Source organism: Triticum aestivum, chromosome 2D (assembly GCF_018294505.1).
Source record: "Triticum aestivum cultivar Chinese Spring chromosome 2D, IWGSC CS RefSeq v2.1, whole genome shotgun sequence".
Classification (NCBI taxonomy): domain Eukaryota; kingdom Viridiplantae; phylum Streptophyta; class Magnoliopsida; order Poales; family Poaceae; genus Triticum; species Triticum aestivum.
The window spans coordinates 249,877,114-249,897,111 of record NC_057799.1 but is presented as its reverse complement, the minus strand read 5'-3'; the positions used below and the strand labels follow the sequence as shown (position 1 = coordinate 249,897,111).

At 46.8% G+C, this 19,998-nt stretch overlaps 1 protein-coding gene across 3 annotated transcripts in view; it reads left to right on the top strand.

The window, feature by feature from the left end:
* Positions 1–1,245: 1,245 nt before the first annotated feature.
* The window catches only part of LOC123052692 (protein GRIP), a 29,924-nt gene continuing 11,171 nt past the window's right edge, over positions 1,246–19,998 (top strand). For 2 of the 3 annotated variants that reach the window (XR_006424979.1, XR_006424978.1), the window contains exons 1-11: positions 1,246–1,948; positions 2,994–3,109; positions 3,418–3,587; positions 16,233–16,326; positions 16,771–16,857; positions 16,954–17,034; positions 17,269–17,394; positions 17,741–17,849; positions 17,922–18,001; positions 19,270–19,398; positions 19,483–19,583. Coding sequence is in view for 1 of the 3 variants with exons in the window: in XM_044476005.1 (XP_044331940.1) it covers positions 1,435–1,948; positions 2,994–3,109; positions 3,418–3,587; positions 16,233–16,326; positions 16,771–16,857; positions 16,954–17,034; positions 17,269–17,394; positions 17,741–17,849; positions 17,922–18,001; positions 19,270–19,398; positions 19,483–19,583 (1,607 nt within the window). In the remaining 2 variants the exon portion in view is untranslated. The remainder of the gene's footprint in view (positions 1,949–2,993; positions 3,110–3,417; positions 3,588–16,232; positions 16,327–16,770; positions 16,858–16,953; positions 17,035–17,268; positions 17,395–17,740; positions 17,850–17,921; positions 18,002–19,269; positions 19,399–19,482; positions 19,584–19,998) is intronic. The other variant, XM_044476005.1, reaches the window with a different exon arrangement.

The following is a 19,998-nucleotide window of genomic DNA, read 5'->3' as shown; positions in this document are numbered from 1 at the left end:
TATGTATGACGTAAGTAGGTGTTCAGGACCACTTCTTGGTCATTGCTAGATGACGTCCGTTCCATTGCTTCTCGTCTCGCTCTCATTTGCGCAAGTTAGCCACCATATATGTTTTGCCGCTGTAGCTCCACCTCTTTGCACCTCCTTGTCCTATAAGATTAAATAGTCTTGATCTCGCGGGTGTGAGATTGCTGAGTCCCCGTGACTCACAGATTCTACCAAAACAGTTGCAGGTGCCGACGATGCCAGTGCAGATGATGGCGTCGATCTCAAGTGGGAGTTCGATGAGGAACGTGGTCGTTACTATGTGTCTTTTCCTGATGATCAGTAGTGGTGCCCAGTTGGGACGATCGGGGATCTAGCATTTGGGGTTGTCTTATTTTCATCTGAAGTTTGACCGTAGTCGGTCTATATGATTGTATTTTGGATGCTGTATGATATTTAATTATGTATTGTGTGAAGTGGCGATTGTAAGCCAACTCTTTATCCCATTCTTATTCATTACATGGGATTGTGTGAAGATGACCCTTCTTGCGACAAAACCACTATGCGGTTATGCCTCTAAGTCGTGCCTCGACACGTGGGAGATATAGCCGCATCGTGGGCGTTACAGTCCCTCTCTCCCTTCTAACAGGTAGGAAAATGATCAGATTCCAAAATTTTTACAAACGAGGGTCAGATCACAAACAACTTCTTCAAAAGGGTCAAACACATGAAATTTTGCCGCAGGGTGACAAAGAAAATAGGCAGGGAGTGATGAATTTGATCGAACAGCTATGTGTGAGCCAGTCTGACAATTTCCGAGGGCACCGTTGTGGATCTGGCGCGGTGGCGCCGGTCATTGCCCTTTTAGGCATGTACAATGGTATCTAATCAGCTGTCTCTAATAAAGTCCATGTAGGAAAATAGATGACATGTTGGAGAGAGAAACGTAAAAACAATCAAGCCTGTCTGCCCAAATACCGACGGTCTATTCCCGGATAAATCACCGCTTACAGATAGCTTATTTTCCATTGTACGAGTCTGTCGCCTGTAGTGGGCTGTTTAGATCTCATGTTCGTGGCCAGATATTTACGGACGGTTGGAGTGTTACAGCCTGCCTAACAGACGCCCCTGCTGTGCGTTATGTTTTGGGTAGTCTGTAGAGCTGATGTGTGCATATGTTACAGACACCATGCGTCTCTGGCGATGTACATGCCCTTATTCACCACTCTCTTCTGGTCCCGGGCCCCACACGTCAGCACCGTGGCGCGGCTGAGACTCCCATCTCCGTTCCCGGACAACATTTTCCTCCCCACTTTGCCACCAACGGCGAACCTGCCTCAACCGGGCCATTGGAGACCGGGGTTTCGCTTCGCTCGTAAACCCTAATCTAGTCCACCTCTTGCCAATCCAGTCCAGTACCTCGACAGTCAGCCTCTCCGATCCCACCCGATGCCCCGACCTCGACCCCGCGGGCGGGGCAAAACCAGATCCGGCTCGCAAAGGATGGATCCCGAAGAGGGCACCACACCACCGGCTCCGGAACAGGCGGCGTGTGATCCGTCGCAAGAAGAGAGTGCGGCGCCGGTGGACGAAGAGAGGGCAGACACTGACGCGGTAGCGGGAGAAGACCAAGGGGCGAGTGAGAACGAGGCGGAACGGACACGCGAAGAGCTCGAGCGGACGGTCACGGAGCTCAGCATCCAGAACGAGTACCTAAAGTCCCAGATCGCCGGTGCTCAGCAGCTGGCGAATAGCGCCGAGGTGGGAATAGGCAGTGGGAGGGAAGACGAGGATGACTCCGAGCTCGTTAGGAGCTTGAAGGAGCAGGTCGAAAGGCTTAGCAAGGAGGTTCAAGAGCAAAAACAGACGCAGAAGGTTGCGGAGGCGGCCCTCGAGCACGTCAATATGTCCTACGCCGAGGCGGACGGCAAGGTTCAGGAGCTCACGGCGAAGCTCAACCAAGGTTAGTTGCTACCCTCCCCGACGCTTTGATATTGGTCTGGTTGCGGAACTTGGAATGCCGTGGTTGATCGGCCCGATTCTTCTAGTTTTGGACGCCGATAACTACCGCACGTGTGGCACAATGGACACCCGACCACACGACGCGTCCGGTCGTACCCAGGAGCCAGCCCATACGACCCTGTGCGGGCGAACATTAAAACTGCCCATACGTTCGGGCGCAGCTACGGCGGCCCACATGATCGTGTGGCAACTGCTCACCCCCACCCTGTGAGCGGGAACGCGTGTCTAATCAACTTTAGTTGCCATGTGTAATTAACTATAGTTGCCACGTCTGCCATGTATCATTAAATATAGTTGTCATGTGTAACTAATTGGAGTTGCCACGTGTGGTTAAACCATAGTTGCCATGTATGGTCAACTATAGTCGTTGTGTGTGATTAACTAGTTCCCACATATGCACAATGTGTAACTAATTGGAGTTGCCACGTGTGGTTAAACCATAGTTGTCATGTATGGTCAGCCATAGTTGCCGTGTGTGATTAACTACTTGCCAAATATGCACAACTGTAGTTGCCATCTATCACCTTGCGAGCGTCGTGTGGGCGAAGAGCAGTTTCACCCACACGTTCGGGCGAGCGTCGTGTGTCCGTTCGGGCGAGGAGCGCCCACATATGTGGCACTAAATGATAACGCCCACACGATGCTGGGTGCTTACGTGGCTCTCGACCCAGATGGCATCTGCTTCAATATTCGTGCAAATGGATCGAACGGCATCGACTGCGTTTGGGCCATGTTGATAAGTGCCACATGTGTGGGCGTTATCATTTAGGCTAGTTTTTCCTGCTCCAGTTTTCCAAACTTGTGTAAACCATTTAGCTTGAGATTATTATGCTTCTCTGAATAATGGCAATATCGACTTCTGGACCTTTTTTGCTTGATCAGAATGCACCTTTTTATGTGTAATGTGGCCAGCGCTTTTTTGCTTCCTGTCGTTGCACATTTCCCTTTTTTAGAATCTAAATCATCATTCATTCCCATGTATGTAGCTCAACTGAAGATTGAAAAAGAACTAAAGGAACGAGATGAAAAATATGTTGAGTTGGATACTAAGTTCCAGAGGCTTCACAAGCGTGCGAAAAACCGTATACAAGATATACAGAAGGTAACCACTTTGAGCTTTCTGTACATTAACTTGAGAATAGTGGTTGCATCACTTTCTAAAATTTTTGCATTCAGTTTGGAAATCACTCACTGTCTGCTCAAGAATTTGCTCAAGTTATAATTTTTGATTTTTTTAATGACGTTCGTGAAGAGATATATGGACCGGAATATCACCAAAGAACTCGCCATGGACAGGGGTGCATGGACGTTAGCTATCCACGTGCTAGAACTATGAGTTGGTTTCGAGATAATATAACCATGAGTTGTTGTTTCTTGTTCATTCGTGACACGGTTTTGCGTTCTTAACAGGAAAAAGATGATCTGGAAGCTCGGTTTAATGAGATTAATCAGAAGGCTATGGAAACTGCTTCTCTACAGCTAGCGGCACAACAGGAACTGGAACGTGCTCGTCACCAGGCTAGTGAGGCTTTACGGGCAATGGATGCTGAAAGACAGCAACTGCGGACTGTGAACAACAAGTGAGTATATGTACTGGTCTCACTGTACGATGTTGTCGTGTACATGACTTAAGGTACAACGGTGCTAGCCGCCAGATGGAGAGGGGGCCATCTATTTAACGATGTACAATTTAGAATATATAGCTAGCTAAAGGACAGAGACGTAGCAGGGATTTGAGGGACTTGGGTAATGTACTTGATTTATCTTTTGCTTAATCTCAGTCACAATATGGCAACCTCTTATACAGAGCCCCACTGCCTTAGAACCTCCTAACTACTGTAAATGCCTTTTCAACTTCTAGATATGAGGTTAGGAATGAGACTGAGTTGACCTACTGGCCCAGTTCACTCAACTGGGGGATCAATTCCCACTCAATTTTTACTTCACTTTGTGCACAAAACTCTTAAATTAGTGAAGCAACTAATATGGGTGGATCAGCCCAACACGCCCAGCTTGCATCCGTGAACAAGAATAATAATGTTGCAACCTCTCTTATATAGAGCCGCCCCACCATAAACCAAGTAAAACCTCCCAACTACTAGAGATGCCATTCGACTGCTAGTTATAGGCACGACAAAACTTTGTTGAACCTACTGGCCCAGCCACCACACTGATGGATCAGTCGCCACCAATTTTTACTTTACTTTGTGAACAAACTCAGTGAAGAAATAATTAGCGCCCAACCCGCCCAGCTTGCGTAGTTAGATAAGATTCTATCTTTTAAAGACTAAAATGCACTTGAGGTCGATAAGCTCACCTTCCAAATCTGCTGCTCTCCGCACCGCCATGATGTCAGGCACCAAGCAAGCCTGCACACGAGGTGATCCAGGGAAAGAGAAGCCAGTGGTGAGAGTCCATTAATCTGTGGAGGTGGCGTGGCGATGTTTTCTGGCAGGCTGGATTTGAAGAAGAATTGGTCGTTGGCGATGAGCGGGGCTACTCCCCTCTGTTGATGACAGTCTTGGATCCTTTGGTGCTTCCAAATTTGGTTGCTGCAGTCAATATCATCTCCGACCCTGGATTTGGGAGGTTGGGTGGTCACCTACATCACGCAACAAAACAAGAAAGGAACACGCTAAGACTGATGGAGCAAGCAGCCTAGCTTACAGTTACTCCTTCCGTCCCACAATATAAGATTGTTTTGCAAACTATATTAGCTTGCAAAATGATTGTTTGCAAAACAATCTTATATTATGGGACGGAGGGAGTAGTGTTTAGTGGTGGTAATTGACATGATGGTAAACTGAGTCAATCTGGATTCAGATAAACGGTGTTAGGGAAGTAGCAACTTGTATTTCGGGGTGGCCCTAGGCCAGTATATATACACGTACAAGTGTGGTACAATATGCAGAAAACCCCTTACAAAAAAGGGCAACCCGGCGCACTTAACCCTGCTTGCGCAGGGTCTGGGGAAGAGTCCGTGATGTAGGGTAGAACCCTAGTTGCCCGATCTTTCACGAAAGGAGCGGATCCCAACGAGGAACACGAAGAACACGAGGGGGAACACGAGGGAAAACACGAGAGAATCACTCAAACCAACAAGATTCGGTCACACATATGCTAGATCCTTGAAACACAAAGAGATACACGATCCGAATCCAACAAAGGACGATACAAGTGGTAACTAGTTAATCTCCGTGAGGAGGTCTTGAGGGGTCTTCCCATGAAGGGGTCTTGAATCCAAGGTGGATCTTCTCCGAAGAGGGCGCGGTCTCTCTCGATGGAGTAGATCCGGATGGATGAGCAAAGCTCTATCTCAAATGAGCTAAACCTATGTTAACCCTGGAATGGAGGAGGGGGATGAGTATATATAGTGATAGCCACGAAGGGGTAAGTGAGGGGCGAAGGGGTACATGGCCTCGGGCCGAGTCTCTGCGCGCAGGCAGGGCCGGAAGTTCGGGGATGGCCGGAAGGTCCGGGCGCCGGAGGTTCCGGGCGAAGGTCCGGGCAGGGTCCGGGCTATCCAGAGAGTTGGCGCGTCCGAGCGTCGCCTGGAGTGTCGAGGGCCGGAGGTTTTGGGGGCCAGAGGTTCTGGGCTGTGGCCGGAAGTTCCGGGTTTGGCAGAAACTTTGCACAAGTCTTGACGCTGTCCGTTCTTCCTCCTTTAGTCCTTGGTTCCTGAGCACATGTAGTGTCTTTGCATTAGGTAGCAACCATGTCTCGCATGAATGGAAAAGGGAAGGACTTAGGAACGAGTTCACCTTGTGTCCAATGGCGTATGCTTGAGGCCAAGGTCTCGTTGTAGTGTACATGGGGATGATCGTAGATGCTCCGCATCGTCCCCCCCCACCCCCCGGAAAGATCCGACCTCGGATCGTGATCCTCATCACCATGGAAACGGTTGTTGTGGATGCACTTGTAGTTGGACGGAGTTGAAGACATTGCGCAATCCAAGTACTCCAAGGTGTCTTCGGGAAGTGGTACATGCAAAATGAGCAAACACAAAGTACACTTGGAAATACAATGGTTAGCGCACATAGTGTCCAAGATGTAAGAATGGGTCCGTGCGGCAAGATTGTTCGTGACACAGCGCATGAAGCTTATCAAGATGATATATAATGATATTCAAAGCATTCATGAGAGCAAATTCATTTGTTGTGCACACATAGTTGTGGTAGTTGTCATGGTGCGCAAAGCGACAAATTCTACCATTGTGGCGCGACCGGTTTTGCTTTTAAGAAGAGTGTCATCCCAGTGTTGAAGGGAAACATAGCATGTCACAAGAGTGAGGCGAGGGGGCTCCGCCCTACAGCGAGAGGGACGCCTCGCGAGCCGGGCTTTGGAGATGAGGCCTTGAGCGGCAGTTCAGTCTCCGACAAGTGAGGCCGAATAGCCCCAGGTGTCCTTTTCCTTCTAAACTAGCTGCTCTCGCTTGACTCTTCTAGTGTCATAGTGAGATGGTTTATCAATAGCATGAATATGGCAATGGATGCTCAAAATGTGTGCAATCATGTAATTGATGGTTGGCAATGTGATCATTATGTATGAATATGCCATCAAGGAAGATCACAACAAATTTGCTAAGAAAATGCACAAGCTCATATATCATGGATGACATGGGGATACAAGATGCAACAAGGCAATCGTAATGTGAGTCAATCCATGCATAAGATGCAAATTTGTTATGAGTATGAGATGTCCATCGAGCATGATATTTGAACACACAATCAACAAATATGTAGGTGTTGGTGCAATGTGTCAAAGGAGTGTTGATGTACCAATGCTCGATGTCGTGGCATGAGTGGAGTTCCGGAGGTGCATCCAATAAGTTTGAGCGCTCCTCAATGTGAAGGTCCATAGAGCCAATCTCCAATGTCGCTCCTCCGCTCGCGAGATGTATCATGTAGACAAGAAGGAGACAACAATGAAAGAATGACCCATCCAATATGCGTATTTGAGGATGGCTCAAAGGGAAGGAGTTCACCTTTATGAGGATGTCGAATATGTTGGTGTCGCGCATCATGTAGACCTTTGCATGACCAATATGTCTAGTGATGGTACCGCCTTGTGAATCCTTCAAAACGAAAGAACATGACAAACACTCGGAAAAACAAATGAGGTTAGCGGAAGTGCAAAACCTATCATTCGTGTGGTAAGATACCCAACAAGTGTATGCATCATGCTCATCACAAGAAAGGACAAGGGAGTATTTCATAGTATTAAGGCATATGATGCGAGAACAACCAAATATAACAGGCTCAATCAAACAAGCATGCATCACAAGTAAAGTGTCCAAGTCTCCAAGATCAATAAGCATAGATGCAACTATTTGAGGCAAGTGACAATGAACAAGATATATCATGTGAGAGGCATGAACATATATGTCATCAACTCAAGAAAGCGAGTAAGAAAATATCATGGGTGATGCAACCAAGCAAGTAATCATATGAATAAAGTCAAGCAAGCTAGTAGTGCGAAGATGCAACATACTAGAGGTAATCATGGCAATCATGTCATGTGTGCGAATAGCGATCATACATAATGCACATGACATATCACAAGCATGAAAACAAGATATGAGCAAAGTGTCATCATTGTATTGGCAAGAAGTCCCATGTAAATAGCAATGGAACATCATGACTCTTCCAACACAAGAAGCAACAATAGCATGGGGCACATGGTGAACATGGCAATAACAACAAGGATCTCCACCAAGCATGCAAATACACTAAGGGAGGGTCCCATGTGCGGTCTCGTAGCTTGACTCGGAGTAGGAGACATATTGGGGCGCCGTCTTCATGTTGTTGAAGAGGTTCGTACTCGCCGCCGTGGTCGAAGGGGATGGCCCTTGCTTGACCGTCTTGTTGTAGGAGGCCCATATGATGTGGCACCTCGTAGCTCGTCTCCATGACCGAAGGGAATTTCCTATGCTCGGCCATCTTCCTTGAGGGGCTTCCGAAGGTGGAAGTGTCGTCCTCGCTTGTAGGTGGTCGCCTTGGACTTGATGAAGTCGATGTAGGCGTACTCATGGGAGGTAGGTGAAGATGCCTTGATAGCACTTGGCGAAGATGCCGAAGTGGTGGTGGTAGCCGTAGCTTCCTCTTGGTGGTGCTTGTCTCGCGGTCTTCTCTTGTGCTCATGAAGTTTGGCCGTAGCTTGATGTAGAGCTTGTTGGGACTTGTAGGTTTGCGCGTCTAGAGCATCTTCATGATGATTGTGTCGTTGTCGTGCTTGAGCTCGTAGTAGATGTCGTTTATCGTCGTCGTTCACATGATGCTTGGAGGTACTTGCTCTTCATGACGATGTGGATCACGAATGTGATGGTGGTCGCCATGGAGATGTGGACGTGGACGAATTGCGCTTGCATCGCTTGGGCGCTCCGAAGATGATCGACTTGCTCGCCGCCGCCTTGAAGATGACGAAGGGGAAGTAGACTTGACCAAGGCCCTAATCTCCTCCATCCTTGCATCTTGCTCCTCCTTTTGTGCGGAAAGCTTGTTGTCGAAGTAGTCTCTTGTATGTGCTTCGGTGTCGTATGTCGATGGCGAGGTTGTCGATGCGCTCTCGCAATCTTGATTGTGCGCCTTGCATTTGTCGTTGTAGATCGAAGATGGACGCTTTGGTGATGTAGTTGTTCGCGCAGTCGTTGTTGTCGAAGACCGGAGTTGAAATGCCTTGCCTATCCATCACAAGACTTGAGCAAATATGAGTGGAAGAAAGGAGAGAACTATACCAAATGTACCTTGACCAATGTTGAGAATGGATCAATGATCACTCAATGATGTAACAAAGAAATAGCACAATTGGTACCGATCTCGTCAATTTCTTACACCTACACAAATAAGGCTTATGGCGGAGCTCGGTGAGGATAGTGGCACAAAAAAATTTTGATGCAAAATGTTAGCAAGAGTCAATAATGTTGAAAGAGATTCACAAATTCGCAAGTGAAACAAGTAGACCAATAGCAATGGGTGGCACACGGAAACACACACACGGATAGATAAATGGGGTCGTGCAACCAAGGAACGAGCTCAAAATGTGAAATCCACGGAAAATGCTCTTGTTGCACAACGCTAGAGAGACGCTAGCTCGATTTGCTCAATAGGCGGATACGACACTTGTGCATGACCTATAAGAGACAAAAATGCAACGACTTCTATCCCAAGTATGCTATATATGTATGATGTTCCGGTGTTCCTCTCAAGATGATCCAAGATGATCGGATATGACAATCTTATGCAATGTGGTATGATGCTATGGCTATTGCTTACAAGCTTTGCTCTCTTTTTCTTTGCTTAAAAGCTTTATTCTTTTTTTTTTTGATATGGCTACAATGCGAAATGCACAAACCAAGATAGCAATTATGTATATACGGGAACAATCTTGTGACACAAGGGATGATACGATACCAAGATGATACCAATATGATATGGTATGTATGCAATGGAAGGTGTAGATCGATGATCACTAATGTGCACAAGTAACGTTGCCGGCAATACTCAAATGGCTAGTCTCGATAGGCAAGTGACGCAAAATGGGCTAGGGGTTATCAATGCAAAGGCAAAAATGTACAATGATGGGATACCACTATAACAAGATGATATAGAGGTTACCGTCAATGGCGATGATGAGTGGCGGTGTTCTTGATGTAGATACCAAGATGATGTAGACCCGTCCCTAATTAGTCGAAACACCTTAGGAAACGGAAAAACCGCAAACTCAAAATCTCAAATGTCAAATAGTGGTAGCGGAAAGTGGTGGTGGTTGCGGAAGTATTGGTGGAAACCCGGTCAAAATGGGTTAAGGTGGCGGAAGAGTGTGGTGGGGCTATACACCTTGTCGGAGTTGAAGTCACGGTCCCTAAGTAGCCGAAACACCTTAGGAGACACAAACCAACACTCAAACAAGCTCACACAAAATTGGGTTAAGTTGGGGTGGCGGAAGTGTATGGTGGTGGTTGATGAAGAAGCAACCGTCCCTAAGTAGCCTAAACACCTTAGGAGACTCAAGTCACTACGCAAACAACCTCAAATGCTAAGCGGAACAAAATGGGTTAGGTTGCGGAAGTCTATGGTGGTTTTGCGGAAGATATGGTGGAAGTCCTAGGCAAAGATGCCAAAGTTGCAAAAATTTGATTGGCTCAAAAGGTGGTGAAACCAATGTGAGGACCTCGGGCACGTCGATAGCTTCAAAACGAGCCAAAGAACACTCAAATCGGAGTTCGGAGTGAAAAGTTATGATGAAAACGGTGAAAGAGGCTGATGTTGAAATTCTGTGTAATGTCTCTGGTTAGGCCGGAAGTTCTGGGGGTCGCGGAAAAAGTGCTGGGAGTCTGGGGATTTTTTGGGGTAAACTCTGGTTAGCCCGGAAGTTCCGGGGGAGTCCGGAAGTTCCGAGGGTCGTGGAATTTCTTCCGGGACGAACCCTAAATTCCAGATCTGAGAACGGGGGCGGGAAAACTCGATTTCTCGGGGCAAAATTGAGAAGATTTCGTGGATGGAAATAGGGGAAAAGATGGGGAAGGCTAGATCCACTTGAAACACAACGAATCCATGGATCAAAATCAACAAAACATCATCGAAACCAACAAATCACAAAAAAATTTGGGGGCTATTTTTGGTGGGGATTTTTGAAATTAGGACGAAATCAAACAAAACAAGGCTAGAAAACGATGGGGGAGGCTCCAAATTCGTGATCAACGTGGCTCATGATACCAAGATGATGTAGGGTAGAACCCTAGTTGCCTGATCTTTCACGAAAGGAGCGGATCCCAACGAGGAACACGAAGAACACGAGGGGGAACACGAGGGAAAACACGAGAGAATCACTCAAACCAACAAGATTCGGTCACACATATGCTAGATCCTCGAAACACAAAGAGATACACGATCCAAATCCAACAAAGGACGATACAATTGGTAACTAGTTCATCTCCGTGAGGAGGTCTTGAGGGGTTTTCCCATGAAGGGGTCTTGAATCCAAGGTGGATCTTCTCCGAAGAGGGAGCGGTCTCTCTCGATGGAGTAGATCCAGATGGATGAGCAAAGCTCTATCTCAAATGAGCTAAACCTATGCTAACCCTAGAATGGAGGAGGGGATGAGTATATATAGTGATAGCCACGAAGGGGTAAGTGAGGGGCGAAGGGGTACATGACCTCGGGCCGAGTCTCTGCGCGCAGGCAGGGCCGGAAGTTCCGGGGACGGCAGGGTCCGGGCTATCCAGAGAGTTGGCGCGTCCGGGCGTCGCCTGGAGTGTCGAGGGCCGGAGGTTCCGGGCTGGCCGGAAGGTCCGGGGGCCGGAGGTTCCGGGCTTGGCAGAAACTTTGCACAAGTCTTGACGCTGTCCGTTCTTCCTCCTTTAGTCCTTGGTTCCTGAGCACATGTAGTGTCTTTGCATTAGGTAGCAACCATGTCTCGCATGGATGGAAAGGGGAAGGACTTAGGAACGAGTTCACCTTGTGTCCAATGGCGTATGCTTGAGGTCGAGGTCTCGTTGTAGTGTACATGGGGATGATCGTAGGATGCTCCGCATCAGTCCGACCGCTTGGGGTCTTTAGTATGCAACTTTTCCCTACATTTCTGCAAGAGGCTGTTTCCAAGGCAACAGCTTCACAGGCGCCAAGGCCCCCCTTCAAAAAACCCTTTATAGAACGGGGAGAATACAAAGGGGTACACGACTAAATATATATAACTCTAACCCCCCCTGGAATTCATAGCGGAACAGGTTAAGGGGGTGATTGTTAGAGTTAACCTTGTTATTTAGTTTTCATCATATTTTGTTTCATGCATATAGTTGAGTCATGCCACTAGGAGCTGCGGCTGTGTACGACGTCTGAGATGGGTTGTGTAGGGGGGTGCGGCCATAGCGGCGTATGAAATCGGTTCACGGGTGGAGACATGAAGGCGGTAGAGGTGGCGGTGAAAATCTGCTGCTGCTGGTGATGGTAGGGCGGCTGCTGGTAGGTGGGTGGCAACATTGGGGTGGGATTTGGGCTGTAGGGTGAGGGTGCCAAGTGGCCCAGATTGATATTAGGGGTGGCTGTGGCGAGTAAGGAGATTGCTGTCGGTGGGAAAAGGGTGCTGGCTGCCGATGGTGGTTGGCAACAAAAGTGAGGGGGTGGTGGGGGTGGACAATCTGCCCGGCTGGTGGAAGTCCGGTGCGGCGGCAGCGATTTCTCCCGCTGGAGAAGGGGACACCAGAGGTGGTGTTGGTGAGGGGGAGCACCAGAGGCGAGTCATCATTGGGGAGGAGGGCCGGGCTTGCGGAGGTGGCGTCATGGGCGGCTGCTGCAGTCATGGAATCTGGAGATGGGGGCACGACAGACAGCCGTTGCTCGAGTTCCGTCAAGAGCTGCACCATGTCGGCAAGGAGCGCCTGATCCTCCGCTCGTTGGAGTGCGAAGGCCTCCAATTGCTTCGTGATGATGTTCATCAGCTCCACAGCCTCGATCTCAATTTCTTTGTCCGCCATCACAGCATCGACAGAGGAGTGACCGCCGCCTCCTGTGGAGGCCGCTGGAGGAGGCGGTTTAGCATGACCAGTATCTTATGCAGAAGCCGGTGCATGAGACGAGGTCGCATGCAGACAAGCACCAAGGGCCAAGGGAAGGCGCGTGTGTGAGGCGTAGTCGATGGAGCGAGATGCACCAAAACTGCCGTTAAAGTCGCAAGAGGAGTCGAGGTAGAGCGAGAATCACCTGTGTGGAGGTCGCAAAAAGCGACCACCATGACCTTATGTAGAAGTCGCTGTAGAGCGACTAGCACAACCTACGAAAGACGCCAAAGGGGACGACGTCACAGCCGGACAAGCACCAAGCATTGAGAGGCGGCGCATGTGTGAGACATGATTAGTGTAGGGAACACCGTAAAAAATCAGCGGGCAACAAGGGAGGGAAACCGTGCCCAATGAAGACATTGCACCTTTTCTCTCTTCTCTCTTTTTACTTACTTTTATTTGTAATCAGTCGATCCAACCGAACAGAACACAATAGCCCGGGCAGTCTGCTCGATGGAGAAGGAGGACAGGCGGCAGCTGGCCGAACTGAAATAGGAAACAATCCGTGCACTTCAAATCAGACACTACACCAACCACGAACAACAGTTAGTAGCAGCAGTTATTGGCTTGTAGCAACCAGTAGCATGGCCAGCAAGCCACAATAGAGTAGTAGCAGCCTGCGCCGGCGTACGCGGGGCAGTAGCATGCATGCGAAAGCCGGCGGACGAGGCGGATGCACGGAACAACAGCCTCACACACGAGAAGCCGACGATGGACGACAAGATGCTGGCGGACCAGGCGAAGGGCAGGATGGCAGATAGGCGAAGGGCGGGACGGCGGACGAGGTTGAGATCGGCGCAGCGGCGGAGGACTATGCGGAGGCTGCAAACGTATGCGGAGAGAAGTGGTCAATCTAGCCGATTTAGGACAGTACGACGGTTGTGTCTTGGAGAAGGAAACAGGAAGGCATGGGCAAGAAGGCGGCGGTGGCGTGAGAATTTGGATCGAGGGTAAGCAGTACAAGATCGATCAGAGACATGAGTTGTGACCTGGGCTCTAATACCATGTTAGGGAAATTGCAACTTGTATATATATATATATATATATATATATATATATATATATATATATATATATATGTGTGTGTGTGTGTGTGTGTGTGTGGTAGAATATGCAGAAAACCCCTTATAGAACAGGGAAAATACGAAGGGGTACACTGGTAAATATATATAACTCTTAACAAACAGAAACCACAGCTAGCTAATAAAACTTTCTAGAGCCTTGACCATGTAGAGGACGATGAAGCAGGGGAGCATGGCCTGAATGTCGAACAGGATGAGCTTGCCGCCACCTCGTAACTCTGTTTGCCGCCGGCGCTGCAGCGTGTGTCAGCATGCATGCTCTAGGTGTCCTTGAAGCACGCCACTATCTGCTCCCAAAAGAGCTTCTACTGGGACATGTGCGCGCTGCGTGACCGCTTGCAACGAGGCCACCCTTCTTCTCCTTTCGCCATGTAAACACAACACTTAGCTTCACCTGTCCTCCGCAATTCCATTTCGCCCAGCTCACCACTACTCGTCATTCTTCTCTAGCTCCCTATCGCTTCCCATGGCTCCACGCTCTGCTCTCTGTTTTCAAGAAAACTGAATAGTCAATATGCACTCTATATCTGGTGCCATTTGCCACCTGACCCTGGCCCAGCAGGCCTCGTCTCCTATGGCCAGCTGCCTCGTTATCATCGAGAGAACAGCAGGAGGTAGAGATGATTGCACGGAGCAACTGTACAACAATACAAGCACCGGTCCTGCGATAAGATGGTCAGGGCAGGGAGAGAAGAACAGTGGCAGTGCATGCTGCGCAGGATGCACCGTGGGTGGAATATTTGGGACTAAAATGGACCCCTTTACATGGTTCACACAGCTGGCAATATTTATGCACATACCATCTTGCAAAGTTAACAACGGGGATATATTACGTGTCGCATGTTCATATCTGGTACTCTTGCACAAGCAGCCATTGTTCAAAATGTCGGCCGATTAATCCCTACTCGGTGGTATTAAGGAGTATTAGTATTGGTCTAGGAGTCCTTATTAGTCTATGTTCAGTTTTCTTGCACCTCAAGTCATGTGTAATATATATATGCCCCTTGGGCCTTCAATAAAGTTAAGTTGCTTTCCTAACATGGTATTAGAGCTTTAGTTTTTTTTTTCCGCACGCGCAACTCGTGCTGATCCGATCTAATCTTGCGCCGCCACCAACCCTCTCTTGGCCGGATGCTGCCTCCCCTCGCCATGCCGCCATCTTCCTCTGGACATCTCGCGCTGCCCTCCCTCCTCCTTCACGTGCCCTGCCCGGGTCCTCCCTGGTCAATGCTGCCTCCAGATCGGGCTGGTTTGGCACCCTCCAGAGATCGGGCTGGATCGGTCAATACCGTCGCGCAGGATCCCATCGCCCTAAAGATCGCCGCCACCTCAGTCAACGTCGCCCCTGTGCAGGGCTCCTGTGCTCGCGCTGGCTGCTCTCCAAGTCTGCCAGCGGGACGATCGGCCCTCCCGCGAAGACTGTCGCCGCCGCGTGACGACCACCATCCCGATTCATCAGCCGCTGCTTTCTGCACGCATGTTCCCATGTGCAGCCGCTTCTCACTCGCGTGCGTCCGCTCATGCAGCCGTGCAGGTGTTCCTCTCCTCCTGCTTTTGCTTCCGTGTGCGTGGCTGCTGCTATCTCCTACTATATTGGCTGCTGCTGCAGCATGCTTGTCTGCGCTGGCTGCTGCTAAACCTCGTAGCACTCATACATCTCTGCTTGCTCCTCTTTGCTGCTCTTTGTCGGCATCTTACATGCACGACTTCCTTCATAATCTCTTTTGCTAACACGATGGCTTCGTCGTCTTCGTCTAGTGTGTGCTTCCTAGCTTTCTAGTTTTTAGTTTATTTTCTGCTGCGTCCATCAAATCCGTTCATATTTTGTGTTTCTGATGTCATGCGAGTCCACCATACCTATGTCCGTCAGCCTTTTTCTGGTCATTGTCCTCTATAGGATTTCTGTGGCCTCTCTTTGCATTGTTGATCTAAGCCCATTCTCTTGCCGCCGTGCTTCTTTCGCTATCGGTTTTCATGGGCCATGATTCTTTAAGCAATGCTTCATTCTCTTGATGTGCCATCTTCTTTCGACAACCCATCTTCTCTTGATACTTCTCTTGTATCTTCTATCGATGCGGTGTCTTCCTCTGATGTGCCATCTCTTCGTTATCCCCTTTGGCAACTCGACAGGTTTTGAAGACTCTTCATGCTACGACGACGCTCTCAAGACGCGGATTTGGATTATCATTTTTCTAGTATTACACTTCTTCAAATGCAAGCTATTGCCTACGCTTTGCATTTGAGGGGGTGGGGGGGTGGGGGGTGTTAAGGAGTATTAGTATTGGTCTAGGAGTCCTTATTAGTCTATGTTTAGTTTTCTTGCACCTCAAGTCTGTGTAATATATATATATATATATGCCCCTTGGGCCTTCAATAAAGTTAAGTTGCTTTCCTAACAGGTGGGTCACTGAGTAGTCGATTAACTGCCCGATTCCCCTATTAATCCCCTACTCGCCAGCCAACCGAGCAGTTACCAGTAAATGATCTCCTTAATGTTGCAACCAACTCATCAAATCTCATGCTTATCTTCTGCAATAGGCATGCTAATTATACAATATCTTTGTCTTACTACTATATGCAAATCATAGGTTAAGATGTAATTTTGACGAGACACGGCTTGCTTTGGAGGCCAGGAATAATGCCCTTGAGAAATTGCAACAGTCAATGCTTGAAAAAGAGCAGGTACGTACATGTATAAAAAGGGCTTAATAATTTCTCGTTGTTTGAATTGTGGGAAATGTGATCATGTTCTTAAAACAGAAGCGAACATAATCAGTCACATGATCTTGAAGGATAAAAGAGTTGCAGGGGTATACACTTCGAATTCTGAAAATCGTATTAGTACTTCATAGGAGTAAGTGCCAACTGCCAAGATCTCCTACAAAGGTGGAAATGGGGGATAGGTGATGCTGAATGCTGATCGAGTGAAAGTAATTGCGTTTTTGGTTGTGTTGCTGAGATTTGTTTAGTTATTTCTCATACTCTCAGTATGCTGAAATAACCAAACAAGATATTAATATATGCGTACCTTCGGATATGTATAGTTGATGCTCATGATCGGAGTTAACAATAGTTATTCTGATGAGCTAAAATAATCTGAAGTGGACTAATGTGATGTCTATAAAGATGCTAGAACAAATCCAAAGATCAATGCAGTCTGCAGAAGAAAAGAGGCATGCATCAGTTTCAGAGCTTTCTGCTAAGCATCGCAAGGTACGGAAAGAGAAGCAGGAAGGAAATTTGTAAATGTGAATATGCAAAAGTATTAGTATTTAGGGTAATCGAATCTGGCTTCTTTCTTCTCTTAAGCAATTAGAGAGCATGGAGGCACAGCTAGCTGAGGTTTCTGCAGAGAGGACAAAGGCATCCGAAACGATTCAATCACTGCAGGTATTAATTCGAGTGAAAAGTTATCTTTGTGCAGCATTGTATCATAGACTAAGTTATATCCTGTGTCTGCCACTTGAGTGTTTTCAAACATTGCTGTTTTCTTATGTGATACGTTGTTGTCAAAGTATTCTCTAGCTGAAGAAGATAAGCCTCAACATGCTGGGAATAAGAGGTGGATTAAATAGAACATCCATTGTCTATTGGAATATTTGATTTATAGTTAAACTGTTCCAGATGGTACTCGCGGAGAAAGATTCAGAAATAACCGGAATTGAAGCAGCATCAACCGGTGAAGCTGCCCGGCTTAAAGCTACCTTGGAGGAGATTAAAGGCGAGCTTACTCATTTAAAGGACCAACATGTATGTCAGCCTATCTTGTACCAACTCCTCCCATTGATAGTTTTTAATATATTAGACACCAAACTTGTAGGCATCTTCAATACCAATAGCACATATGCTGATTATTATCTTGTGGAAACAGTGAGCATCCAGAAATTGCACTGGTAAAAATACTATTTATGCACATATGCTGATCATTTTTAGTGGTTAGCCTTAAGTTCAAATTTTGAAACAGCTATAGTTCACAAAAACTTGCCATGTTACTTCATGTTCTGTCCATGTAACCTTGTTTCTGAGTATACCTACCTGCCTGGCTTGATTTAGTTTCTGTCTTGTAGATTAACTCACCCTATGAGCTGATATTCAGGAAAAAGAAAGACAAAGCTGGGAAGCCGAATGTGAATCCCTTAGAGAAAAATTGGAAGCATTGGAAAGTGCGCGCTTTAGATCTGAGATAGAATCTGCCAAATTTAGAAGTAAGTCTGCCCCAAACTTTCTATTTTGATTTTGGAGTAATACATTTATACAGATATTTGGATATTCTGCAGATCAATTGGAATCAGAGTTGTCAACGCAAAATCAATTGCTTCAAAACAAAGATTCGAATCTAATTTCTGCGAAGGAGGAGGTGCATTTTATTTTAAATCTTATCTTATCCAAAAGTTTGTACCTGCACTGGAAGCTTTCTGTCCCTACTCCGTAGAAGTTAGGTACTGATAACACAGGTCCTACCTCCTGGCACCACCATTGGTTCTTAAGTCGGTGACAACATAATACTTTATCCGCTGTGGTTTGGATTTGCTGCGAAGGTCGTATGGGTAGTTTGGTAGAGGAGACGGACACCCAGTTTGGCGATATTTATAATAAGTTGGGGATGGAATATATAAGAGATTACTGTAGCGGAGACCCTGGCAGTATAATAAGTAGGAACCCAAATTCCCCACCCAAGTGAGCTAGGCTCACTTCTTTAGAAGAGATTTTTGGTGCTTGCCTTGTAATTATAATGCTGACTCTTTTGTATGGATATAGGATGCAACCAATACACTGGACTCTTTAACACGTTCAAACTTCTAAGATATGGATTCATAACACTGTAACTAATTGACTTTGTTCATATTCCAACCGGACTTGTCTTGATTAACACTTCCTAACACGTGATGGTTGCACCAGTTAGCTCTGCATGTCTGGGTATTTCTCTTGATGGTATGTTCCGTAGTTGACAGCTCTGATAGCCAGAGTATGAGTCCATAACAATATAATGCATCGTTGCCTCATGCATTGCAAGTTGGTTGTGTTCCAAATGCTGGACCTGAGGACTTTTCAAGGGTTGCGGTTTAGGATGGAGTACAGAGGCAGTAACACAATAAAGTAAACATGGAGTTCCTCTGAACTCATCAGGTAAGTACTTAATTAATAGTATAAGCTGCAATATTTCTGTTTGGACCAAAGATGGCGACCTGTACCAGTTCTGCAGTTAGAGGTCAGCCAAGAATAGCAGAGCTAGCCGGAGTATAGGGAGAAGCATGTTTGGATAGGTGTTTACAAGGGTTTATTCACAGATAGGCTGGTAAAAAAAGATAGCCGGAAAAGAGGTGAGTAGAAGTTGATGAAATGTCTGTCTAGTATAACTTTAATAGGTAACAAAACCTGACAGTGCCTTTACTATGAGAGATTGAACTAGTGAGGAACCACCGTGTCTATTTTCCTTAATGTTCTGGTTACGCGATGATTCTTTTTAAGCCTAAAATGGCATAGGATATATTATTGACCCAGTTATTACGACACTGCCTTGTGTTTAAGAGCTTCACTGACTTTCAGATGCGAAGACATCATTTAAACATGCTGTAACTAGCACTTATGACGAGAACTCAAAATTTAGCATTTTGAACTTTGCAGATCAGTCGACTAGAAAGTGAGTTTTCCGCGTACAAGATCCGTGCACATGCACTTCTGCAAAGGAAGGATGCTGAGTTGAGCGCAGCTCAAAATTCAGATGTTCTTAAAGCACATGAAGAAGCAATAAGAGTATGTCATCGATTGTTTAGTAGATGTGTAATGTAACCAAATATGTCACAACTTATTTAATCAATCACCATTGTTGTAATGTAGGAAGCTGAAAAGGAGGTGGCAGCTGCCTTAGAAGAACGAGATGAAGCGATCCAGGACCTTCAAGTTGCTCAATGCAGGCATAGTGAAGAGATTGAGGCAAGGTATATCAGCTTAACTTCGATCATTTCTTGATGTTCTTAAATTGAAATGACGTCCATAACTAAAATGGTTATGCTTCCGGAAATTCTTCTAAGATACTACTTGGGAGGTTACTGAATTACTCTTTTGTGATCTAAAACGTCTTATATTTGTTTACAGAGGGAGTATTATTTAAAAAATGAACTAACTTCGTAGCCTGTGTATAGTAGTAGCCCACCTTGTTTGCAATACTACTAATTGTGACAAAAAAATCCGAATGGTATTCAGAGCACTACTAGAGTCGCTTGACTAATCTATGAGTCAGTACTTGGATCTCAGCTGGACATCCTGACTCGACTGATTGGACTAGTCGAGAGTTGTTGACCTGTTGCCGATTAGTCAACTATAAGTAGTCGGTTGACATATTGTGCTGTTGAC